General features: G+C 42.1%; 1 protein-coding gene across 3 annotated transcripts in view; it reads left to right on the top strand.

Annotated features, from left to right (window-relative positions):
- The window catches only part of Eipr1 (EARP complex and GARP complex interacting protein 1), a 149,733-nt gene that overhangs the window by 78,522 nt on the left and 44,269 nt on the right, over window positions 1-26,942 (top strand). For 2 of the 3 annotated variants that reach the window (XM_074049085.1, XM_074049086.1), the window contains exon 4: window positions 18,013-18,169. In XM_074049085.1, the coding sequence (XP_073905186.1) occupies window positions 18,013-18,169 (157 nt within the window). Of the gene's footprint in view, window positions 1-2,459; window positions 2,732-18,012; window positions 18,170-26,942 lie in introns of all 3 variants that reach the window. The other variant, XM_020174616.2, reaches the window with a different exon arrangement.

The raw sequence follows: 26,942 nt of genomic DNA, 5'->3' as shown, positions 1-26,942 counted from the left end.
CAGGCTTTACCTGCAGTCTTTGGGCCCTGCCCTCTGGTGTCTCCTAGTCTTTATAATGTTAATCCAGCACAGGCAGTTACATTCCAGGACCTGATTTCAGTGTTAAAAACAGAGATGAAAGATGAATGCCTCCCTGGTTATTATAGCATTTTCCTTCTAAAGATCTGGTTTTCCTTCTTAAAAGCACCTTAGTTTCTTTGATATCTGGTGGATGTGTGTTGAATGGTCTGTTGAGATTCATGCAGCTATAGAAGTCTTCAGAATTTCAGAACCAATTTGTGTGTCTTGTTGGGTATGCCTCCTGTGTTTCTTACTTAGTGCTGTTTACCTTAAATTTCATCTGCTTCTGAGGATTTGAAGAGTCTCTGGTAATGCCTACCGTATTCCTTGGACCTAGAGTGCACGTTTTATTCAGCAGTTTGGCAGCTGTTTCATCTCTAGGGTCAGTGGTGTCAGCAGATGCCGCCAGCGTCTGGTCTTCCCAGGTGATTTCATTTTTCATTAAGGGTCATTGAACTCATCTTGTACTCACCAAATTCTCAGACTAAGTTTTGGAAAGAAAATTTTATAATATTTCAGAAAAATTGAAACATTCATACACTTGGAATTAAAAAAATTCTTCCCTTTTTATTTACCAATTTTTAGAAAAATGTATTGACTCAGTAGCATTTTGAAAGGGTCTAGATGGTTTGCTTGCATCCACTGTGTTTCCCTGTCCTGCCCTGTCTTGCCCTGTCCTGCCCTGCCTGGTCCTGCCCCCTCCTTTACGCCTTGCATCCACTGTACTTCCTGTCCTGCCCCCTCCTCTGTGCCCTGCATCCACAGTACTTCCTGTCCTTCTCCTTCCTCTGTGTCCTGCATTCAAGGTACTTCCTGTCCTTTTCCTCCTCTGCGCCCTCTGGCTTTTGACAAATCCCCAGTCATGTTTGCAGGCCTCTTCATTTGCTGCACTAAAGTCATCATCATTTTTGCAGTTCATCTGGGATGACTTGGATCCTATATTATGAAATAATATATCCTATATTGTGATGCAGGATCCACCTAGGTGCCTATCAGTGGATAAAGGGATAAAGAGAATATGCTGTACACGTACTGTGAACTTTTCAGTCTTGGATAGGAAGAAGAGCCTGTTATTTGTGACAACTTGGATGAATCTGGAGGATGTTATGATCAGTGAAATAAGCCAAGCACTGCAAAAGAAACATTGCATCATTTCACTTATGTGGAATCTAAAAAAGCCCAGCTATGGAAGCAGAGAGAATGGTGGATGCCAGGGTCTGGGGCAGGAGTTGGGTGTGAAAGGGCATGAAGTTTTAGTAAGAGAAGAAACCAGTTCAAGAAATCTGTTGTATACCATGGTAACTGGAGATAGTAACAATGTATCGTACACTTGAAAGAAATTTCACGTGTTCTTGCAACAACAAAAAACAGTATGAAAGGCAATAAATATTGGCTCAATTTAAGCATTCCACAGTGTATACATGTATCAAAACATTGTATGTTATAAATACATAATATTTTTGTGAATTGAAAATAGAGTTCATTGTACCAACACTGCCATTTGCTAGGGTCCAGAGCTCTTCAGAAGGATCTGGCTCATATGTGCAACACTGGTGAAGCACTGGCCACACTTGTGTTGAGGTGTCCACCCTGTGGAGCCTCGCAGCCTCCAATAGTATAATGTGTAATGGGGACAGTGGAGCCCGTGGTTTTCAGTGGCTTCCCTGATCATGTGTGGGTGTGGGTGTGGGGGCTGTGCCTTTGGCATCAAGGTGCAGACTATAGCTCTATACCTAGAGTTCCAGAGAGAACGAACACTTCCCTTTAGGGATGGACTTGACCAGGGCATGCCCTTCCCCTCAGGTGGCACTTGGGTATCCAGTCCTTGTCTCTGGTATTTTAGTCTTTTCTTTTCCACTCTGCTGATCATCAGGCCAAGCTCTGGACACATCTTTGAGTATGTACCACTTCTGCTTGTACACTAGAAGGACACCCAGAGCAATGCTTGTCTGAACCTTGGGAATTTCTCTCCCATCACCTGCTCATATGCCTTCTTCTGAACATAGCTGTGTATAGCTGCCACTTATTTTTGACTTGTGTCCCCACACTGAGTCCTCCTGTCTGTTCAACTTTTTCTCCTTCAACCAATTGTACAGGGTCCTCATAGACCCTGTGAGCACAGGGTCTATATCCCTCCATGTAGGGTGGCAGTGAATCATGTGTAGCCTGGGCACCCACTGTGCAGCTTTGCCATGTCCCCTGGTCCTGTCTAACTGTGTCCTGGGCACACCATCTCTATTTTATAGCAGATTGTTGCTGGCCTGCACAGCTTTATGACCTGGTGGTTATAACTTAGCTGGTCTCAAGAGTGACACGTGGCACTTAGTGCCACATATTAGGGGTCTCCCTGTCATGGCCCAGCAGCATGGCCAGAACTGTTTTGTTTTGTTTTTTGACAGGTGTGTGGTTCTCTGCTGGAGAGAGTGCTCTTGCTGCAGGGTCTGGAGACCTATGACTGTCCCTGAACTCGCTGTGGAGTCCCTGCTGTACACTTCTACCATTGACACCTTGCTTAGCGGCACGGTCACTGGACAGTGGGCCCCCAGAGCAGGGCTGTGTCTACCCCAGCTGAACTTGCTGCAGGGCTCTTTTGGTCCTCAGCCGGCAACTGTTCCTGTCCTTGGTATTGGCTAGTGGATGATGCTGCCTGTACAATGAGGAGACTAGTCAGGTATTACATCTCCTTTGTGGCTGTGACATAGAGCTCTTGCTTTCATGTTGGGGATGTCCTGGCTTTCTCCTGAACCTTGACAGAAGTGGTACGTACTGGGATCTTGATGTCTCTTCAGCATGACGTCATAACACACTGCATGTCTGTGATGGCCTGTGCCGTGTCCACAGACCTTTTGACAACTTTATGATGGAAATCTGGGGGGCGAATACAGCTCTTTGGCAGACTGTACACTGCTCCCCTCTGTTTTTGGGTGTGAGTGCTTTCCAGTCCTCTCTTTGTCGCACTGGGGTAGATGGTTTTGGAGGTCAGTGTTTGCATACCATGTACGGGAGGCTGTGTGAATCTGCTCTAAGACTCCATGTCCAGCACTGCTGCTCTGAGCAGGGACCTTACTTTGTTGACCTTAGTCTGTAGTCACTTTAAGAACTTCTGCTGAGGCCAGAGGATAAAGTGAACAAAGTCCTGCCCCTTTACAGCCTTGATCCTTGAATCAGGCACATGTTTCCAGTCCCATTGACCCTCCATTGGCTCTACAAGGCATAGATGCGCTATGGGCACTTCAGAGTCATGGTATGTGGAGATGACTGCTGGGTGGGTCCATAGACCCAGAGGATCTCCTGTAAGCTAACTTTGTCCAGGACGCCAGTTCCCACCTGGATCCTGAGTGTTACCACTCGTAGGAGGACATGATGAAACTTTGGGTCTGTGGGAATAGTGTGAACACAGACTGGGTTCACAGACTTTGCCATGTTTAGGTACTTATTTCCTTTTCCCCAGTGATTGGCCACTCAAAATGGCAGTGGGTTCCTCTGGGGTGCAGACTGGGGTGTTTATTTTAGTATATACTTGACCTAGAGTTGAAGGTTCCTAAGCTCTGGATCTGGCTTTCTTTACAGTCATTGGGGTCAAGGTCTGAAACTGGCTGAGATCTGGACCTGGATAAAGAACCATGGTTTTTATGGGTGATGTCCTTCAGCCACCTGCTCATTCATTATGACGTACTTTTGAAAATGTGTTGTGTGCATGTGTACATGTGTTAGGGAGGCAGTAGTCCTGTGGGTGCCTCTTTGCCATCCCCTCAGCTCTGCCAGTGATCTTCCTGACTGGCACTCTGGCCTTGTGGCTCATTATGATAATGGCCTCCCCCTGACTTCTGGTAGTTACATGGTATTCACTCTGCAGCCATTGCTTTGGGGCCAGTTTTAACTGCCAGAGTCAGAAGTTGATGCAAAGTTTGTATCATGAAGCAAGCTTTGTGGCGGCAGCCTCTCCTAAGATGGAATTATTAGGTCATCTGGTACCAGAATGTTCAATGGTCCAGTGTTTTCCAAACTGTGTGTGCTTTTTACATTCTTTCCCACAACTCGTGAGAGAGCCTATTGTTCTACTTTTCAAATACTTGGTTTTGTTGGTGTTTGTAAAGTAAAATTTTAATCATCTTAGTAAAATAAGTGCTATATCTCATTTTGGTCTTATTTTGCGTTTCTCTACTTACTAATGAGGCTGAACATCTTTCCTGCTGCTTGTTTTGACCATTTATGTTGTCATTTGTGAGGTGTCTGATTCAGTTTCTGCACATTTTAAAAAAGTGGGTTATTTGTTTTATTAAGTCGCAAGGGTTCTTTATATTCTAGATATTGGCTCTTTGTCAGTTCTATGTGTTATGAATATTTTTCTTCTCAGTTTTGCTTCATGTTTTTTTTAACAGTATCTTTCTAAGAGCAGAAGTTTGTCATTTTGATGAAAAGTCTTTATATTACTGTCTTTTGGTGAATAGAAGCTCTTAATTTTAATGTAATATGTTATCATTCTTTTCCTTTATGATTAGTGTGTCTTTTTCTTTGCTGTCTTAGGGTTGGAAGGATATTATAGCATGCACTCTAGAAAAAAACTTGTATTATTTTATCTTTTACATTTTTATCTTCAATCTATCTGGAGATAGTTTTTGAGTATGTTGTGAGGTAGGGTGCACATTTTTGTTTTCACATGGATAGACAGTTGTTCCTGTATCATGTGTGAAAAATCCATCCTGTGTCCGTTCTCATGTGGCGGCATTTTTCTTATAAGTCAGGTGGCCATCTTTTAAGGTCCATTTCTGGACTTCATCTCTTTCTCTGGGCAACTTACCTACCTTTGTACCAATGGCAAACTGAGATTGGTTTGTAAATCTTCCAGTTTTGTTCTTTTCAATAACTCTTTGGGTATCTGGGTTTACATTTTCATGCAAATTTTAGGAGTTTAGAAGCAAGTTCTTCATTTCTTCCTAAAGTAAAGCTGCTGGAACTATCCCTGAGGCTCAAGGACTCATTGCAGCATTGAACCCGCCAATCCATGGTCATGGTGTATCCCTCCATCCATTTACTTCTGTAATTAGTCTCAGCAGGGTTCTTTGCTTCACTGTGTACAAGTTCTTGCACATTTTCAGTATAGATATTATACTGAATTACATTTTCATGATTTTTAATATTTTTTAAAATTTCATTTTTAAGTTTTTCTTGCTAATCTATAGATGTCCAATTGATCTTTTATGTCACCCATATTAAGTAGATTCATTTAAATTTTCTGCTCATATAACCATTAGCTAGTAATGGAATTTTATTTCTTCTTTTCCTATTCTTATACTTTTATTTTTTTCTTGCCACACTGAAGTAATTATACTTCTAATATAATGTTAAGTACACGTGGTAACACAATGATGCCTCACTCCTCAGAGCACAGCATTTAATATGTTGCCCTGATTTCAATCACTAGTACTAGAAAAAAAAAATTACCAATAAGTAGGATTCTTCCCAGACTTTCTTTCTTTTTATTTCCCTCTCTTTGTCTCTGCTCTTCTTTTCCTTTTCTTTTCTATGTTTTATTCTTTTCTTTTTTTAATCTTTCTTTCTTTATTTTTTTATCAATTTTTATTTTTTATTATTCATATGTGCATAGATATGTGCCCCCACCCCCTCCCTTACCACCCACCCCTCCCTCCCTCCCCCCACCCCCTCAATACCCGGCAGAAACTATTTTGCCCTTATTTCTAATTTTGTTGAAGAGAGAGTATAAGCCATAATAGGAAGGAACAAGGGTTTTTGCTGGTTGAGATAAGGATAGCTATACAGGGAGTTGACTCACATTAATTTCCTGTGCGTGTGTGTTACCTTCTAGGTTAATTCTTTTTGATCTAACCTTTTCTCTAGTTCCTGGTCCCCTTTTCCTATTGGCCTCAGTTGCTTTAAGGTATCTGCTTTAGTTTCTCTGCGTTGAGGGCAACAAATGCTAACTAATTTTTTAGGTGTCTTACCTATCCTCATATCTCCCTTGTGTGCTCTCGCTTTTATCATGTGCTCATAGTCCAATCCCATTGTTGTGTTTGCCCTTGATCTAATGTCCACATATGAGGGAGAACATACAATTTTTGGTCTTTTGGGCCAGGCTAACCTCACTCAGAATGATGTTCTCCAATTCCATCCATTTACCAGCGAATGATAACATTTCGTTCTTCTTCATGGCTGCATAAAATTCCATTGTGTATAGATACCACATTTTCTTAATCCATTCGTCAGTGGTGGGGCATCTTAGCTGTTTCCATAACTTGGCTATTGTGAATAGTGCCGCAATAAACATGGGTGTGCAGGTGCCTCTGGAGTCACCTGTGTCACAGTCTTTTGGGTATATCCCCAAGAGTGGTATTGCTGGATCAAACGGTAGATCGATGTTTAGCTTTTTAAGTAGCCTCCAAATTTTTTTCCAGAGTGGTTGTACTAGTTTACATTCCCACCAGCAGTGTAAGAGGGTTCCTTTTTCCCTGCATCCTCGCCAACACCTGTTGTTGGTGGTGTTGCTAATGATGGCTATTCTAACAGGGGTGAGGTGGAATCTTAGTGTGGTTTTGATTTGCATTTCCTTTATTGCTAGAGATGGTGAGCATTTTTTTCATGTGTTTTTTGGCCGTTTGAATTTCTCCTTTTGAGAAAGTTTTGTTTAGTTCACTTGCCCATTTCTTTATTGGTTCATTAGTTTTGGGAGAATTTAGTTTTTTAAGTTCCCTATATATTCTGGTTATCAGTCCTTTGTCTGATGTGTAGCTGGCAAATATTTTCTCCCACTCTGTGGGTGTTCTCTTCAGTTTAGAGACCATTTCTTTTGACGAGCAGAAGCTTTTTAGTTTTATGAAGTCCCATTTCTCTATGCTATCTCTTAGTTGTTGGGCTGCTGGGGTTCCATTAAGAAAGTTCTTACCTATACCTACTAACTCCAGAGTATTTCCTATTCTTTCCTGTATCAGCTTTAGAGTTTGTGGTCTGATATTAAGATCTTTGATCCATATTGAGTTAATATTGGTATAGGGTGATATACATGGACCTAGTTTCAGTTTTTTGCAGACTGCTAACCAGTTTTCCCAGCAGTTTTTGTTGAAGAGGCTGCTTTTTCTCCATCATATATTTTTAGTGCCTTTGTCAAACACAAGTTGGTTATAGTTGTGTGGCTTCATATCTGGGTCCTCTATTCTGTTCCACTGGTCTTCATGTCTGTTTTTGTGCCAGTACTATGCTGTTTTTATTGTTACTGCTTTGTAATAATGTTTAAAGTCAGGTATTGTGATACTTCCAGCATTGTTCTTTTGACTGAGTATTGCCTTGGCTATTCATGGCCTTTTGTGTTTCCATATAAATTTAACAGTAGATTTTTCAATGTCTTTAATGAATGTCATTGGAATTTTGATGGGAATTGCATTAAACATGTTTTGAGAGTATAGACATTTTTACTATGTTGATTCTACCAATCCATGAGCATGGGAGATCTCTCCACTTTCTATAGTCTTCCTCAATCTCTTTCTTCAGAAGTGTATAGTTTTCCTTGTAGAGGTCATTCACATCTTTTGTTAGGTTTGCACCTAGGTATTTGATTTTTTTTGAGGGTATTGTAAATGGAATTGTTTTCATATATTCTTTTTTAGTTTGTTCATTATTAGTGTATAGAAATGCTAATGATTTTTCTATGTTGATTTTATATCCTGCTACCTTGCTGTAGCTATTGATGATGTCTAGAAGCTTCTGAGTAGAGTTTTTTGAGTCTTTAAGGTATAGGATCATGTCATATGCAAATAGGGATATTTTGAGTTTCTTTACCTATTTGTATTCCTTTTATTCCTTTTCCTGCCTAATTGCTCTGGCTAGGAATTCCAGTACTATGTTGAATAGGAGTGGAGATAATGGGCATCCTTGTCTGGTTCCTGATTTTAGAGGGAATAGTTTCAGTTTTTCTCCGTTAAGTATAATGCTGGCTGTAGGTTTGTCATATATAGCTTTTATAATGTTGAGGTACTTTCCTTCTATTCCTAGTTTTCTTAGAGCTTTTATCATGAAATGATGTTGGATCTTATCAAAGGCTTTTTCTGCATCTGTTGAGATGATCAAGTGGTTTTTGTCTTTGCTTCTGTTAATGTGGTTTATTACGTTTATTGATTTTCGTATGTTGAACCACCCCTGCATCCCTGGGATGAAGCCTACTTGGTCGTGGTGATTAATCTTTTTGATGTGTTGTTGAATTCGGTTTGCCATTATTTTGTTGAGGATTTTTGCATCAATGTTCATTAAGGAGATTGGCCTATAGTTCTCCTTTTTGGAGATGTCTTTGCCTGGTTTTGGAATACGTGTAAAACTGGCTGTTTTCCTTCCCTTTCTATTTCGTGGAAGAGTTTAAGGAGGGTTGGTATCAGTTGTTCTTAAAGGTCTGATAGAATTCAGCAGAGAATCCATCAGGTCCTGCACTTTTCTTTTTGGGGAGACTCTTGATTGCTGCTTCAATTTCATTTTGTGTTATAGGTCTATTCAGGTGATTAATGTCCTCTTGGTTCAGTTTTGGATGATCATATGTATCTAGAAATCTGTTCATTTCTTTAAGATTTTCAAATTTATTTGAATATAGGTTCTAAAGTAGTCTCTGATGATTTCCTGGACTTCCGTAGTGTTTGTTGTTATCTCCCCTTTTGCATTCCTGATTCTACTAATTTGGGTTTTTTTCTCTCCTCATTTTAGTCAGGTTTGCCAGGGGTCTGTCGATCTTGTTTTCTTCATTTCCCTCTGTTTCCTGTACTAACTTTTTGCTGTGGGGAAACTGGTTTCCCTGTTTTTTCTGTCTTCCTGTCATTGCCCTTGGTGTTGTTACTGTCCCTGTAATGGAAAAGGGAAAAACAAATAATGAAGTAGAAAAAAAAAACAAAACAAAGAAACAAACAAAAAAAGTTTTAAAGGTATAAACAGGGAGAGACAGTGTACTAATCAACCATAAGGTGAAAAGGCATTATAGAGAGAGAGAGAGGATTGAAAATAAAAAATAAAAAGAATAAAGATAAGAATAACAATAAAGGGCTGGGCTGTAGCTCAGTGGTACAGCGCTTGCCTAGCATGTGTGAGGCTCTGGGTTGGATCCCAGCACCAAAAAAAGAAAAAAAGACAACAACAACAAAAAAGAATAACAATAAAAAATAAATAAATGAAAGAAAAAAATATATAAATATATAAAAATTAAAAAAAAATCTCCAAGTTCAAATACAATGAAGTTTCAGTATTAATAATTTTAGTGTTTGTCCCTCAGCCTCCAGTCCTGGAGATGGTGCCTCTGGTGTTGTTCTGTATTTGTCTCATCAAAGGGGAAACATAAAATAGAACAAAACCGTACAAAACAAAACAAAAAAACCCTACAAAGTGTCCTAAGTTCAAATGCAGTACAGTTTCTGTAAGTTTTTCAGCATGCAGGTGTAGTTTGGTTGTTTTCTCATCAAAGGCAGGGAGAGAGAAAAAAAAGAGTCTGGAGACAGGTCTGTGAATGGCTATCTGCAGCTGTGGCTTGTCTGCCCGCTGCTGTCAGCCTGCTGTTGCTGGCGGCGTTATTTATGCAGATCTCTGGGATGAGCTTAGCACTCACCTGGCTTTGTTTACTCAGAGTTTTCCTGTGTGGGATGCCACTGCTAGAAGCTTTCCCCTTTCCAAGCACACTAGGGGAGGTGACACTGCACCCGCTTTCTCAGGCCTATGTGTTTATTTACAGTTCATTTACAGTTCACGTGGGAAGTGGGTCTTCCCCCCTCTCCTGTGGAGTTTTCCTCCCACCACCGCTTTTACAAGCTTTCCCGCTCCTGATTGCTGGGGGTGTGTTGCTGTTCCTGCTGGCCGGCGTGTTTGTTTATAGCTCACATGGGAAGTGGATCTTCCCTCCTCTCCTGTGGAGTTTTTCTCCCTCCACCACTTTTACAAGCTTTCCCGCTCCTGGTTGCTGGGTGCGTGCCCCCGCTCCTTCCCTCTCTGGCCAGCCCCGGCTTGTTTATTTACAGTTCCGGGAGGGATCCCCTCTCCTCCTCTTCGGAGCTCAGGTCGCCCCACCCTCTTTGCTACGTGTCTTTATTGTTCTTATTGCTTATTACCCAGTTTTTCTTTTTTTCCCTGGGTGGGTGTCAGTCTGTCCGGGGGGCTATGCTGATCTGGCCCAGGGTTGTCTGTGGAAGTACTGTGTACTGCTTAACTCACCTTGTGCTCCACGTCTTCCCAAGCTGTCTGGGCACCGGTGTCTGGCGGTGGCCTGGGGGCCTTCCTGGTTTCTCTGTTCAATGTGAAGTGGAGATGCTCTGCGCAGGCTGGAAGTGTGGAGGGGTCAAAGTTTTGCCTCTTCCTTGGTGGCCTTGCCTGCAAGGTGTGTCTCCAGCATCTCTCCGAGATTTCACTTTAGGAGGCACGCTTTCTGATTCCTCCCTCTAGCCGCCATCTTGCTTATTGTGTTCTTTCCTTTTTTCTTAATCTCTTTACCAGAGTAAATTTCCTTTCTCTAGTCTGCCTAAGAATATTATCGGAAATGGGCATTGACTCATATCAGAGTTGTCAACATCTTTTGTAGTGGTCATATATATTTTTTCCTTTAGCTTGGTAATGTGATGAATTATTTTACCTGATCTTTCAAATTTTGTAAATAACTTCTGTGCTGGAATGAATCTCATTTGCTTGTGGTGTTGGTATGCTTTTTATACATCAGTGGATTTTATTTGCTAAGACTTTGGGATTTTACACCTCACTCATGAGAGTGAAGATACAGGATTTCTTTTTTTATTATGGTATAACTGTTGTACTGCAGGTACATTGTGACATTTACAAAAGTGATTTCAATATATCTTAGTAAAATTCACCCCCTCCATCATCTCCTTTATCCCCCTTTCCCCCATTCTTAGAATAGTTTCAAGTGTTCTCATTTTTCCACTTTCATACAGGAATACATAATATGTCCACCATATTCATCCTCCTACCCTCTTTCGTTATATCCTTCTCTCTCCCACTGGTACCAGCCCCAGACAGGACTGGTTTTACATTCCTGTTCTCTGTTTTGTTTTGTTTTTTAAGGACATTTTTGTTTGTTTAAGATATCTCTACAGGGAGTTTCCTTGTGACCTTTCCATATATATATATATATAGTACCCCAAATTGGTTCATCCCCTCTTTTTTTCTTCTTTCTACCTTAGTCTTCTTATGGTGATTTAAACATTTATTCATTCATGCATAGAAAGTTCATCAACCATATTCACCTTCTTTACTTCCTTCCTTTACCCTCCGCCTCCCTTTAGTGTCCCCACCCCTCTTAGCATGACCTATTTTTCATTCTTTTCCTTCATTGTTTAGGTGTCTGTTCATTGATCAGTGGGGTTTTTACCTTGGTTTTATACCTGTATAGGGATTGAGCTTAAGTCAGTTTATCTTCCCTTCCCTGCCCTTCCTCGCCCCTTTCCCCATCCTGTGTTGTTTAACAGTTTTCAGCATGTTTCCTTTCTTGGTCCTACACAGATGTGATGTATTTCAGTATTATTCACTATCTTTTCTTCATTTCCTCCTCCTTTATTCTCCTCTACCAGTCCCACAAAGGGATACATGCTTTGTATATGTTTTTATGTATATATAATATTGCTTGTATTTGTATTGGACCTATATTCTACATATGAGAGAAAACATGTAGCCTGGCTTTCTCAACCTTAACTACCTTCACTTAAGATGATGTTCTCTACTTCCATCCATTTACCTGCAAATGACAAAACTTCATTCTTCTTTACAACTGAATAAAATTCCATTGTATATAAATGCCACATTTTCTTAATACATTTATCAGTTGTGGGGCATCTTGGCTGGTTCCATAGCTTTACTATTATGAATAATGCTGCCATAAACATGGGTGTGCCGGTGCCTTTTTTGTAACCTGATTTAAATCCTTTAGGCATATCTTTAGGGGTGGTATTGCTGTATCATATGGTAGTTCTATTTTTAGTTTTTTGAGGAGCCTCCATACTGTTTTCCATAGTGGTTGTACTAATTTACATTCCCACCAGCAGTGTATGAGGGTTCCTTTTCCCCCCACATCCTCGCCAACATTTGTTGTTTGTGTTCTTGATGATAGCCATTCTAACAGGAGTGAGGTGGAATCTTAACATGGTTCTGATTTACATTTCCTTCATGGCCAGGGATGTTGAGCATTTCTTCATGTATTTTTTGGCTACTTGGATTTCTTCCTTTGAAAAAGTCCTGTTCAGTTCACTTCTCATTTCTTTATTGGGTCATTGATTTTTGGGGAGTTTAGTTTGTTGAGCTCCCTGTATGTTCTGGTTAATAATCCCTTGTCAGACATATAGCTGCAAGATTTTCTCCCATTCTGTGGGCTGCCTCTTCAATCTGGTGACCATTTGTTTTGTGCAGAAGATTTTTAGTTTCATGTAGTCCCATTTATCAATCCTTTCTCTTAGTTGCTGATCCCTTGGAGTTCTATTTAGGCAGTTATTGCCTATAGCTATAAGTTCCAGAGTGTTCCCTACTGTTCCTTGCACTAGCTTCAAGGTTTCAGGTCTTTTGTTAAGGTCCTTAATCTACTTGTACAGGGTGAAAGACTTAGTTTCAGTTTTCTGCAGGCAGGTATCCAGTTTTCCCAGCAACATTTGTTGAAGTGGCTGTCTTTTCTCCATTGTATGTTTTGGGGTGCCATTGTCAAAAATCAGGTGGGCATAGCTATGTAGATTCATATTTGGGTCTTCTATTCTGTTCCATTGGTCATCATGTCAGTTTTTGTGCCAGCACCATGCTGTTTTTATTGCTATGGCCGTGTAGTATAGCTTGAAGCTGGGAATTGTGATACCTTCAGTGCCATTCTTTTTGTTCAGTATTGCTTTTGCTATTCTTGGTCTTTTGTGTTTCCTAATGAACTTTAGGGTTGATTTTTCAGTCTCTGATGAATGTCATTGGAATTTTGGTGGGGGATTACATTGAACATGTAGATTGCTTTTGGTAATAAAACCATTTTTGCAATACTGATTCTGTGAACCACGCACATGTGAGATTGTTCCATCTTCTGTAGTTTTCTTTGATTTATTTCTTCAGTAGTTTATAGTTTTCACTGTAGAGGTCTTTCACTTCCTTTGTTAAGTTTATTCCAGGTATTTTTTGAGGCTGTTGTAAATAGAATTGTTTTCCTATATTCTTTCCCAGTCTGTTCATCAGAAAGACTACTGATTTTTTATCCTGGTACTTTGTGGAAGGTGTTTATGATGTATAAGAGTTTTCTGGGTCTTTTGGGTAAAAGATCATGTCATCTGCATATAGGGATAGTTTGACTTCTTCCTTTCCTATTTGAATTCCTTTTAGTTCTTCTTCCTATCTTACTGCTTTCACTAGTAATTGCAAGACTATGTTGAATAAGAGTGGAGAGAGTGACTACCTTGTCTTGTTCCTGACTTTAAAACCAGTGGGAGAGAGATAATAAAAATAATGAATCAATGAAATAGAGAAAAAAAAATCAATAAAACAAAAAGTTGGTTCTTTGCAAAGATAAATAAGATTAAGCACTAGCAAATCTGACTAAAATGATGAGGGAAAAGACCCAAATTAATAAAATTAGTAACGAAAAAGGGGAGATCATAACAAACACCAATGAAATACAAGGACTTATTAGGGATTACTTTGAAAACCTATATTCCAATAAATTGGAAGAAAATGGATAAATTTCTAGATACCTATGACCAACTACAATTGAACTAAGAGGATGTAAATCACCTAAATAACTGTAACAAGCAATGAAAGTGAAGTAGCAATAGTCTCCCAAAAAAGAATTTTCCAGGACCTGATGAATTTACTGCTGAATTCTACCAGACCTTTAAAGAAGAAATAATATCAACACTCCTCAAACTTTTCCATGAAATAGAAAGGGAAGGACCACTGCCAAAATCATTCTCTGAAGCCAGTATTACACTCATCCTAAAACCAAACAAGGACACAACAAAAAAAGAGAATTATAGGCCAATTTCTTTAATAAACTTAGATGCAAAAATTCTCAATAAAATACCAGCAAACCGAATTCAATAGCATATCAGAAAGATCATACACCATGATCAAATCAGTTTCATCTCAGGGATGCAGGGATGGTTCAACATACACAATTCATTAAATGTAAAACAGCATATTAACAAAGCAAAGACAAAAACCACATGATCATCTCAATGGATGCAGAAAAAATCTTCAATAAAATTCAACATCCTTTCATGATGAAAGTTCTGATGAAACTAGGAATAGAAGGAATGTACCTCAATATAATAAAGGCTATTTATGACAAGCCTATAGCCAACATCATACAAAATGTGGAAAATGACCTTTTAATGCCCTACTAAGGTCTCATTGTCAGGCACATGTTCCCATGTGACTTTTGTTTGTCTGTTTCTTTTCCCTCCCTCCTTTCCTTCCTGTTTTTTTGTTTTATTTTGTTTTTGAGACAAGTCTCACTATTTAGTCCAGACTGGACTTGAAGTCACTATGTAACCCAGGCTGGCCTGTAACTCATGATCCTCCTACCTCAGCCTCCCTAGTTCTGGGATTATAGATGTGTGAATCGTGCCTGGTGTTTTACTTTTTCTTTAAATTCTTGAAAGAACTCATGGGGGTAATCACTTAGGCCTAGTGGTTTCTTTGTGGAAATTTTAAATTTAGGATCAGTTTGTTAAACAGAGTTTTTATTTCTTCTGCTATCAGTTCTGTTCAGTTCTGATTTTTCTGGGAACGTGCCCTTTCATTGGAATTTTAAGTATTTTGAAATATAAAGCTATTCATAACATCTTTAAGTGATGTTTTAATATCTGTGTGATCTGTGGTGATATCACCTTTTTATTCTTGATGTTGACAGCTTGTGCCATCTTTATCACATTTGTCATATTTCAGGTCTTACATTAAGCTTCAATCTGTTTAGAGTTGTTGTACAGGGAAGAAATAGGGGTCTAGTTTCCATCTTCTGCATGTGGATGGCCAATTTGCCCAGCCTTATTTGTTAAAGAAAACAAACAACAAATGTTGACAAGGATTTGGGGAAAGCTGAACCTCATCCACTGCTGGTGGGAATGTAAACTAGTGCAATCACTATGGAAATCAGTGTTCAGGTTCCTCAAAAAAATAGAAACAGTCCTACCTTATGACCCCACCATATCATTCTTGGGCATATATCCAAAGGAGTGTAAATCAATATGTAAGAGGTTTATCTGCATACCTATGTTTATTGCAGCTCTCTTCACAATAGCCAAACTGTGGAATCAACCCAAGTACTCAACAACAGATGAGTGGATAAAGAAAACACACACACACACACACACACACACACACACACACACCCTGTGGGATATTACTTAGCTATAAATAAAAATGAAATTATGTCATTTGCAGGAAAATGTATGTAACTAGAGATCATCATGCTGAGTGAGATAAGCCAAGCTCAAAAGGTAAGAGTAGTACATATTCTAGCTCATTTGTAGAACTAGAACAAAATGACGATGAGGAGGAGGATAATGCTGATGGCATATGAATGTATATGGGGGACTGCCTATAAGGGATCAGCAGGAGGGGGAGGGGAAAGGAAAGGATACTGTGGGGTGAAGAGAATGGAAGTACACTGCATGTACACATATGAAGACACCACAGTGAAACCCACCAAACACTGTTTTAAAGAGGGAGGAAAAGAGAGAGGGAGAATGAGAATATAATGGAGGGGGTGAATTTGTTCAGCATACACCATATGTGTATATGGAATTAGCGCAACAAAGTCCCCCTGTATTATTGCTGTATGATAAATCAAAAAAAAAAGAGAGAGAGGAAGGAAGGAAGGAAGGAGGAAAGGAGGGAAGGAAGGAGAGACGGAGGGAGGGAGGAAGGAAAATCGAATTCCAAATCCCTCTCTGCTGTGTTAAGAGCTTTAGGATGGAATGGTGGTTGACCTGAGTGTATATTCAGTCAGGGGCAGCTCCTTGGACATTCCTTGGTTGCTCTTTACTGTGTCAGGGTGATGAGCTCGGGTGTTGGTTGGTTTATGATGCTGGGTGAACAGGGGTGAGGACACTCAGTGTCAAACCTGGTCATTTTAGCTTACTGTCTGGGGTAGACTTTGGAGAGAGGGAGGTTATTGGAAAGTGCAAAGTATTATTTCATAAGAACCTTTTTGGTGCCTTTTAAGAGTTCTGTGGAGGTGGTCAAGGAGTCTGGTGAACAGACAGGTAGAGGAAGACTTAGTTTCTTGATCCTGAACAGGATTCTCCAAAGGAGGTTGTTGCTGGGGGACCTGTTGCTAGTTGCCTCCTCTTGTAGAGCAGCTGTGCTTGCTGCTCTTGCCTTCATCGCTCCCTGGTTTCCCTCACCTCGCAGTGCAGCATAGCTGAGCCTCACTCTTAGTTCTATTTTCAGATTAGGCATCTCTTTCTGTCACATAGAAAGAGTAATATAATCTGTGTCTCTCTTAGGCTAATGTGTTGACATGGTTTCTTTTTTCCAACTCAGAGCTGCTGCTTTTTCTGTGGCTAGTCTTGCTTTTCCAGGAGCTGATCTCCTAGGCTCTACAGAAAGACTGTGAGACTGAAATTCAGCCAAAAATTTTCTTGTATAGAGAGGCTATTGTGCCCTACATTTTCATAGTTAAAGCTAGAAATGTTAACATTAAGAAACAGATATATAGAGATAAATGGCATGCATGATTTTTTTTTCTTTAAACCCAAATTCCATATTGTTTGAGACCCAGCCAAGTATATGAAGTAAGTACTGAGTTTGAAATCAGAAAGCATTGATTGAAATCCTAATTTCTTCTTGCTAGTATCTGAGTATGGGTACTCATGGTGTTACTGATCATATCCATGAAGCTGGTACTTTGAAGTCACTGCTGTGTTCTCATATTTAGATTGAAGGTCCATCACAGCTAGTAATAAGTGGTCCTTTTTCACATATGAAGTCCTTCTCATTTTTATGATGCCATGTATATTCTTGTTTATATGTAGGAAATACTACTCAGGAGGTGTTTCTTTCTTGCTCTAAGACAATGATAATACTTTATATTCTTCACTTGATGTCAATCACTGAATTGATTTTGGATCTTGTTTATTGAGGTCGTCTTTAAGAGGGGATGGATGGTGTCTAGCAAATTTGCAACTTAAAACTAAGTGGAAAACAACTTTTGAAACAATTTTTATTTAAGACCTTAATGCAAAATCCTGTCTTTTAAAACTTTGTCATATTAAGAAGTTTTCTGGAGCCTGGCACATCCCCCAAAGAGCAGTGACCCCACACTTCTAATGTGAGTTTAGTTTCTCTGTGTACACTATGGCCTGCCTAAACCCCTGACATATCTGTAAAATGAAAGGTGCCAAGGCTTTGAGCATTGTCTCTGAGCTGCCAGCAGGGGGTACTGTGACAATGGGCCTGGTTCACAGAGTGATCCTGTGAGTGGGTTGCTCTCCACCTGAGTTTGGGCTTCAGCTTGTGGTGCCTCCGCGTGGTCTTGCCCTGTAGTCTCAAATACTACCTTAGGTAAACTGAGGCAGACTAATGGTACGAACTGTGTTTTCAAAGAGAGAATGCCTCGTGTGTGCTACACCTGTTTATGATGATCCTGTAAAGCTATGAGCATAGAGACTGTTTAGTGCCACTTCAGTGTGAGCCTGGTAAGTATAGCTCTGTCCTCCATTTTATTCCCTTGTTTGAAGAACAGGAGGAAATTGATTTTGAAGAAATTAAACTTTCTTCTGAAACAGAATGATGGTTTTTAAAACAAGGAGAAGGTGGGCTCACAGATGCTAATTGCAGGCTGTGCCTCACTCTGACTCTTGCTGGCTCTGGTGGGGCCTCTCTCCGTGCTCTGCTGCCTGCAGCTTTAATGTTGTGGAGAGCAGATGTGCTCTGCTTGTGGGCTTGCATGAGTGTCGCTGCGCTGTCTGTGACTGTGCCCTGCTGACATTCTCCTCTGTCGCTCAGCTTCAGACAGTCGAGTTGTGGCATGTGCAGCCGTGTGGAGGATGCCCAAGGAGCTGGAATCCAGCAGCCACGAGTCCCCTGACGACTCTGCGAGCACCGCACAGGCCCTGGAGCTGCTCTGTCACCTTGACAACGGCGCCCACAGCAACGTGGCCTGGTAGGATGCTGCATGTTCACTCTGCCCAGAACAAGCCTGAAGGCTGCTCAGGTGCCACGCTCTGTATAGGTCATGTACAGGAGCCTCCCCTCCACACTTTGGAGTGCTCCTGGCCATGAAGTACTGCACATTGGTTTGTTTTTAGTTCTCAGTTGTTACCTAGATTGGCCAGGTTTATAGAAACCCACTGCAAATGTGGTAAAGAACCTGCATCCCATCCGTTCCCTGTTCATCTGAATCAGGGTTTCCCACAGTCACCTGACAGAAAATAAACTAGCTGGTCTCTGTGCAGCACTTAGGCATAAATGATCTGTTATTTAGATTAAAGGGGTGTAAGCTCCTCTTCCCATGGAGTCTGCATGAAGACATGGCCTGCTTGCCAGTCGTGTAAACTCCTTTTCCCGTGGACTCTAAGAAGGCACAGTGTGTCTGGCAGTGTCCCCAAGTCCTCTGTGTCTGGTTCTCACTTTTATTTTCCTGTCAGTGATGTGGCATGTCATGGGACATGTTAGTAGCAGTCTGCATGGTTGGAGGTAGGCTGTGTCCACCCACCTGGCCATTCCCATGGCCTCCACACAGTGGTCACAATTGATCTGTCATGTTGAGGCAGCATGGGGCTTGGAAGGGCTCTGTGCAGTCTGAAGTGGGTTGTTCCCTGGCTGTGGTGCATCCACCTGGTCACTGTCCATTCCTTGTCACAGAGGAGCTCTGAGTATTGATGTCACTTCCAGTATTACAGAGGCAAGTGGGTCCTGAAGCCATGGGAGTGATTGTCTTACTGCTGTGCCTTGGCTTCCTGAGTCTGTGCAAATCACAGAACCCCACCAAAAGTTCTGCATTTCAAGCCCTGACAAGCAGCACTTGTGCCTCTAGGCATGGGCATGTGTACCTGTGTGGGCATAGCAGCACTGAGGCAAGACCAGGGAGCCTCAGGGCAGGTCAGCTGTCACCAGAGAAGGGTAAATTGTAGAGATGCTGGAGCTCCAAGGAGGGCCCGCCACATGCCCGGAGATGAAGGCTGTTGGGTTTCTTCCCCAACTTCCCACCTTGCAGATGTTCTGTCAAGTATACCATCCAGAAGGGCAGCCACACTGGCGTGCATCGTAGAGAACTGAGCATTCAAGTGACACACCAAATCACCCCGCATGTGTGCAGTCCTGCAAAAGGCACACTGGACAGGAAGTTTCTGTTTGTGTTGAAGCATACTCCAATTAGTCTGGAGTGCTGTTTATGCTGATTTTGCTGTCATTGTTCGAAGCATTCCTTGAATTCTTTCATATTATCTTTTTCTATTCCTCTGTTTGTTGTGAGCATTTTACTTTGAGGTAATTGTAGGTTCACCAGCATTTGTAGGAGTATCTCTGGACCCTGTACACCCTCCATCTGGTTCCCATAGTAACTGCATGCCAGCAGACAAGGTCACCACCAGCAGGTGGGTGCTCTGGTGCATTCCGCCGATCCTGGCAGGTTCCACTAGCTCCATGTGATTGTGTGTGGGTTCAGTTCTGTGCTCTTTCATCATGTGTGGGCCATGGAGCCTCCACTGCAGTCCAGAACAACCACCAGGGGTCCCTGTGTGCCTTTTACAGCTATAGCCACCTGGCTGTCCTCTAACCCTTGGCAAGTGCTAATTTTTGCTGTTTGCCAGGACATGGAGGTTTTCCCCCATTTTTTTTTTTTTCTGTTCTGAATAAAGCTGCACTAAGTGTTAATGAACAGGATTTTTTTTTCATTTCTCCTAGCTGAATGCCCCATGATCAGATGCTGACTCATGCTGTTTAGTTTTGAAAACACTATGCCTCTTTGCAGGGTGACTGCATGTTGGATATCCCACCACAGTGCAAGGACCAATTTCTCTGTGTCCTCACTGGTGTTTGGTATTAAATTCTTTTAGCCATCTTCAGTGGTGTCAGTTTTATCATTATACCTGGAATTCGACATTTGGAAATATAAGTCAGTAGGTACAGTGGAAGTGAGAGTGCTGTTTAGAGTTGAACCCAAGGTGATAAGTGCTGTTTTTGATGTGTTTACTTTCCTTTTTGCCTTATAAATTGAGAATGAGAGAACTCCAGAAGAGGTGCCCTCAGCATTGCCTGTGGCATTAGGGAGCACTTGAGCATGCTGCAAGTTCCATGAACTCCAGTGCTGTCTCTTCTGCAGAGCCAGAGACGTGCTGCTCCTTCCTGTGAAGGACTGGTGTCAGTGTTGGGACATTCATCCTCAGTCTCGTTCATTGTCTCTTTTTCTGATGCAGTCTGAACTCCTAATTTGGAACATCCTTCCTGTGCCCATTTCAGACCTCCAACAAGCAAGGCCTAAACCAGGCATACAGCAGGGCCAACCTGGCAATTGTCTTGAGCTCCTGATATAAAAGGCCTGTGATCCAGGGTATCCAGTTTGAACACCTACCAGATGTACTCCAGAACTAGGCTGCCCAGGAGGCAGACAGAAAGTGCCTGGGAGCACAACCTGGATTCATCCTCACCTGCTCTTAGACATAACGTCACTGGACTCACTCATTTCTCCAGAGCAAACCTGCATCTCTAAAATGGAGATGACATGTTAGGGTTATGTGGCAGGACCTCTGTGAAAATGTGGTGCTTAATGTATTTGTTAAGAAAAGTAATAAAAAGGGTTGGTGTAGACAGCCCTCAGACCCAGCCAGTTCTGCAGGTCTGCACTGTGAGGATGGAGACCCCGTCTTGAGCTTACTGGAGCCACAGATGACCAATAGCACGTCAATGTGTGTGTCTGACTATATAGCTGGCAGCTTCGCGGTTCTGCCTAACCTCATTTTTTCTTCCCCCAGTCCTGGGGCTTGAACTCAGGGCCTTCACCTTGAGCCATTCCATCGGCCCAATTTTTTTGTGATAGGGTTTTTCTTTTTCTTTTTCTTTTTTTTATTATTCATATGTGCATATAAGGCTTGGGTCATTTCTCCCCCCTGCCCCCATCCCCTCCCTTACCACCCACTCTGCCCCCTTCCTCTCCCCCCTCACCCCCTCAATACCCAGCAGAAACTATTTTGCCCTTATCTCTAATTTTGTTGTAGAGAGAGTATAAGCAATAATAGGAAGGAACAAGGGTTTTTGCTGGTTGAGATAAGGATAGCTATACAGGGAGTTGACTCACATTAATTTCCTGTGCGTGTGTGTTACCTTCTGTGATAGGGTTTTTCGAGATAGGGTCTCATGAACTATTTGCCCAGGCTGGCTTCAAAATGCCATCCTCCTGATCTCTGCCTCGTGAGTAGCTAGGATTACAGGTGTGAGCCACCAGCACCTGACTGCCCCACCTATTCAGATGGGTCTTTCCTAAGCATTCTCTAAAGTAACCACACTCCACCTACCCCCTGACTTTGTCAGTTTTCCCAATTTTGTCTTCTTAACCATCGTCTCTGCCGGGGGCTCCCCTGTTCATGTTGATATGCAATGCTCTCTGTAAGCTCTGAAGCTTCCTGGGAAACTCCCACTTGGTCAAGGCCATATTCTCAGCACCAAGGACAACACTGAGTCCAGAGGAAGCGCTCTGCATGTTTGAACAGAAGCCAGTGAATTGCAGCAACCACAATGCTGAGCCTTCCCTGTGGCTTTGTTTGCATCCTGCCATTGTCGTGCAGGCCAGGGACATCAAGGAGAACATACTTGGCTTGCTCACTCCTCAGTGGGGTGCTGGGATTTGTGGCTGGGCCATCTGACCCTGACTTCAGAAACTCCCAATTGCCTCCCAGCCACATGAATGGAAGAAGGCACACCTGGCATCACTGGGGATCTGGAGTTGTTTCAGTTGCTGGGAATGAAGACTGATCGTTATCAGTGTGGGCTTAGATAATGTTTTCACATCCTCTAGCTAGTCCTTGGAAGGTAGATATAAACAATTTAGGCTTTATGGGGGAAGCACTTGTTTGGAAATAACAGCTTCCTCCTTTCCTAGCGTGTTGCTCTTCCCCTGTCCTGATTTGCCCCTTCAGTCAGCTTGCACTTGCTCAGGAAGAGTGATGAATTCTAGGCACAGTCCTGTGCTCTGACTTCAGATCCATGCCCAGTGAGTTTCTGCACTCTCACTTTGAGCTGAGTATTTTTCTCGGGGCCCCATCTCCTCCTGTTGTGGAGTACTCTTTCCAGCTCTAAATTAGTTAAATGCCTTGGCCTCTGTTTGACACTTACTCAGTGCCAATGGCGTTGTTCTTAATGAATCAGAAATAAACACACATCCTCTTCCCATGACCCCTTTGCATACAGCAGACGGCACACCAGCTGCTGTGGTCAAGGCAGCTGCCCTGGCTGGGATGAAGGAGCCTCCCTGAGCACGGTCACGGAATGTCCTATACAGGACTGGAAGACATCCAGACAAATTCCTCCGTGGTGAAGTCAGCATTCAAGCAGCTTCCTGAGTGAAACTGGACTGAGCGCATAGGGATGTTTTGCCAAGTTGCACCTATCTGATGTGATGCTTTGACCATTTTCAGTGCATTTCAGGTTGTGTGCAGCAGCGGCCTTTCTGGAACAAGATAGGATGTAGATATACACGTAAGATTAATAACACTCTTCCTCTTCCTGGCAAAGAAACCATTTAGAAGAGGCGTGCCCCAGTGTCACACTTGGAGTCATTATGCTTTTTCACTCTTCCAGAATAGATGACAAAGGTGTCTTTGAAACTCTTTTTTTGTTGCATGTGGTTATTTTTCTATGAAGAATTAGGGTTCTCCTTGAGTTGTTGGCTCAACTTATAGCTGAATTTGTTTTCCCATATGGAGCCACTGGCCACAGGCCTGGGGCACTCTAGTGTTTCCTGTACTTTACACCTGCCCAGCTGATGTCTATCCCAACCACTTTGGGAGCCCTGATAAAGGGGAGATGTCCTGGAACTCTGCAGGTAGGAGGGGAAGGAGGTAATTATTTTCTGAGAGTCTGCACAATGCATCATCATCACCATGGGTTTGATGGCTGATTAACTACAACAGGGCGACTCTGTGGCTCTTCATCTGCTTTTGATGATCAAGAGGCCTCCAGCTGCTCTGGAGTCATGCACCTTGGCTGCAGGTAAATGCTCCCTGCCAGCCAGTGGAAGCCAAGCCAAAACAATAGAACCATGGCACACTCGTGTTGTATGCCCTTCTCCCAGTGGTGTGTCAGCAGTAGTCACACAAATCGCTTGTTTTTCAGTGAAAAACAGTGATGAAATCTTCCTTAAAGGAGAAGTCACGAAAATCAGTAATCAGAAACTTTGGAAGGATGGGGGGCAGGTTTCCCCCAGCTTCTGTTGCCAGGATCAGGGTGTGGGGACATGGGGTGGTGTTGTGGTGGATGCAGTTAAGCATGCTTCTTTCTACATATCACTGTTCCTATAGCAGCATTCCAAGTGGCTGCACTGCATGGTGGCCAGCTGACCTCGGCTTCTGAGCCAGCAGCTGGGAGAAGAAAACCCCTCCCGTGCAGATGAATAACTATCACACTGAAATGCCAGACAGACTGAATGTGCAGGGATACCTGGGAGGACTGGCATGCGTGTTAAGGTGATTATTAGAAGGAAGAAAAGGGCAGGAATGGTGGGGCAGAAAAGGAGAGGAAGGGAAAGAAAAGCCATGCTTTTGTAGGCCCACCAGACGGGAGATATTTTATCCAAACTAAAAGGGTTTGGCCTCATCTCCATTTTTTTTTTTGGTCACTATGACAGAACAGTGGAAATTGGCTTAAGTTAAATGTTACCAAGAGTAGATCTGTAGATGTCGTCTTGCAAAAGTTGTCTTTGAGGGTAAGAAAGCTTGTTTTAAGTTTCCAAAGATCCGTGGTAGGATTGTTCTGCTAAGGACAATAGAGAATCCTCGTGGTCAGGACAGTTTCACATTAAAGATTGATTCGTACCAATGCTGGCCTGTTGGTTTTACCTGTCCTAGATATACTTAAGCAGAAGGTTGTTGAAATGGACACCAGAAGCTGCTTCCTGGCTCAATACTGACTTTGTCCATTAGATTTCAAAAGAAGCCCAAAATTTTGCCTAATCTCTTAATTTGTGTACGAAATGAATGATTGCATGTTGTTATAGGACAATATAAAAATGCCTTCTTAAAATGAAGTCTTTCTGGTTTTTATTTTGCAACATAATGTGATATGAACCTTATTTTGTAATTTTTGCAAATGGTTACCCAGTCATGCCTCTGTTCTTTGCTGAGAATCCTTGTAAAACTGAGGTTTGGCATGGGTGTGTTTTTCTGTCCGGACTCATCATGCTCCTGTGCTTTCAGGTGTCCTCTAGAAAGTGTTGACGTTTGCTCATACATTCTGCATTCTTAGTATATTTATTTCTTGATCTTTAAAAAATACTCCAATTTTTAAAAAAATTATAGAAATAAGATATTTAACTATAAAACATAAAAATGCCTTCACTGAAGCTTGCTTGAAGTTTCCATTGTAAAACGGGAATGTGTGTCAGAGCTTCCCTTGCCCGTGCAACTGTTACTGAAGTTTAGTATTAGGAAGGGAACGTTGTGACACAGTACTTGGTAAAATGCAATGTACCAACATAGCTGACTCTGGGAAGATTCAGAATGCAAAGATCTGAACGTACAGTGCAGAAAGCATAGATAATTGTTTATTTCAAAGAGAAATTCATATTCTTCATTAGACTTCAGTCCAAGTTTCCATTATATCATACAGTTCAGAAGTGTACTTTAGTTAATCCTCTTATGAATCAAGCTAGTATTTCTCAGAACATGTTAAGCAGAGGCTCACCAGTATCCTTAGTGGAAAATAGAGAAGCTTAGTGCATTCCATCGCTGTAACAGAATGCCACAGGCTGGTGGCTACTAAATAGCAGAATTTCATTCCTGTCAGTTCTGGAGGCTGGAAATCTAAACTCGAGGCCCCAGCAGGTCTGGTGTCTGTTGAGGTCCCATAGATGGCACCCTGTTCATCTCACTGTCCTCACAGGGCACAGGGAAAGAATGAGCTCCCCAGTTCTCTTTCAGAAGGCCAGTCATGCCCTTGAAGACTCTAACTGGTTTAAAGTTCTGTTTGTGATTATTTAAACTTGAGATCCAGTAATCCATAGTTGACTTTTCTACTGGTTAAAAAACAGGAGGTGAGGGACAAGAAGGAGAAGAAACAGAAGAAAAAGAACTTATTCAAATGATCAAAAGGCTACCCAGACTTTAGATAGTGTTTTATTTCAAAATGTTGTAATTTAAAAGCTACCTTTGAACATGCTGATCCCTAAGGAGAAGAATGCTTGGATTTGTGAAATGCATCCTTGGAAGTCAGGTGGACACAATAGGCTTGCCGTCCTCTCTTGCAGGAGAGCACATGCCATCATTGCCACCCTGGGCCCAGTCAAAGCAGCTTTGGTGAGGAGACCCATTGGCTGAGTGTGCATGTTGAGTGCCGACGGGGCTTCAGGGCTGGAGTGAATTCTGAATGCATTCATTAAAATGACCTTCTGAGCCTAGCTGTGCTCCTTCAGCTCTCTCTGGGGCAGAAAGTCCCCGTGTCCTCCCCAGGGAGCTGCATGCCCAGACCCTGGGACACCCCTGCAGAGGTGGGTGTTGAGGATAGAGGGCTTCTCCTGCACATGCTGTCTTTTTGCGCTTGAGTTCTTGGTATTAGAGAGCTTCTCTGTTGAGCTGTGTACTGTGGAGTGGTACTCAGACTGTTAACTAGTGATGCTAGACTCCACAGAGATGGAAAGCCTCTGACAAAAATACCTTCTCCCTCATTTGCAGCCTGCATTTGCCCTTGGCTTTTTGTCTGGGTGAAAATGGAGTTATTTGCTTGATGGAGCTGTAAGTTTGTCCCAGTGAGATGTCAGAATAAGCATAGACTTTTAATAATCAAGTCACCAGGTGTCAAGTTACATGTTCGTCTGTCACAAGAGTTACCAGGCAGTACATCAACATGAATCTGTCACTGGAAGTATTCCATATGTGGCTTGTTGACTTCATAGTGTGGCACTTGAGTTTCTTTCTCCAATCTTTGTAACACTTGTGAAGAGCTGGTTATGCTTACTGGGAATCGTCAAGAAGGAAGAAATCAACCATATCGCCAAATCCTAGGAGAGACTTGTGGGCTGGGGAAATAATTTATTACGTTCTTTTCTTAAAGGTGACCAGTGACTTGATCACTACCTTATCAATACATCTTTTTCCTAAGTCTTTCCTTTGTCTGTTCAGTATCAGCTTCAGAATGCGCCTAGAGTAGAGTGCACAAGTGAAGTCTGCAACCCAGCAGCTGTGGCTGCTGCCAAGGTGTGACTTACGCTGTTTAGGAGTTTGTACCACCCTCTTGTTGGGTGTCTTGCACCCCCGCTTTCTATCCTGAATGGCTTTGGGAAAGTGGGGAGCACATACGCAAGTGGAATGAATTCAACTTTGTGTCAAGGTTGCTTTGAGGATATCTTGGTGTCCATGGAACTGTCCTTACCTCAGGGGCTAAAATCCAGAAGGGATCATTCATTTTGGAATCACTTACTTGAAAAAGAGAATGATGTTTTGTCGGTGACATGAAACCTGCCGAATTAGGAACACGCTTGTGACTGTGGTCCTTGTTAACCGCCTCAAAAAAGTTCAGATGTTTTATCTTATTTGGGTTTATTTACAGAAGCAGGCCTTTTCTCACGTTTTCTCTCCATGCTGTGTTAGGTATGTGCTACTTTGTTCTTGATTTGTTAATATTGTTTTATGTCCTCTCAAATTCATTGGTAGAGTGTGATAAAACAGAAAAGTGAGTGATTTTTACGAACAAAGAAGTAAATTTCTTAGTCTGGAGCGGCAAGTGTGGCA

Source organism: Castor canadensis, chromosome 12, assembly GCF_047511655.1.
Source record: "Castor canadensis chromosome 12, mCasCan1.hap1v2, whole genome shotgun sequence".
NCBI lineage: Eukaryota > Metazoa > Chordata > Mammalia > Rodentia > Castoridae > Castor > Castor canadensis.
The sequence above is the reverse complement of the archived record's forward strand: the minus strand, read 5'-3'. Positions and strand labels throughout refer to the sequence as shown.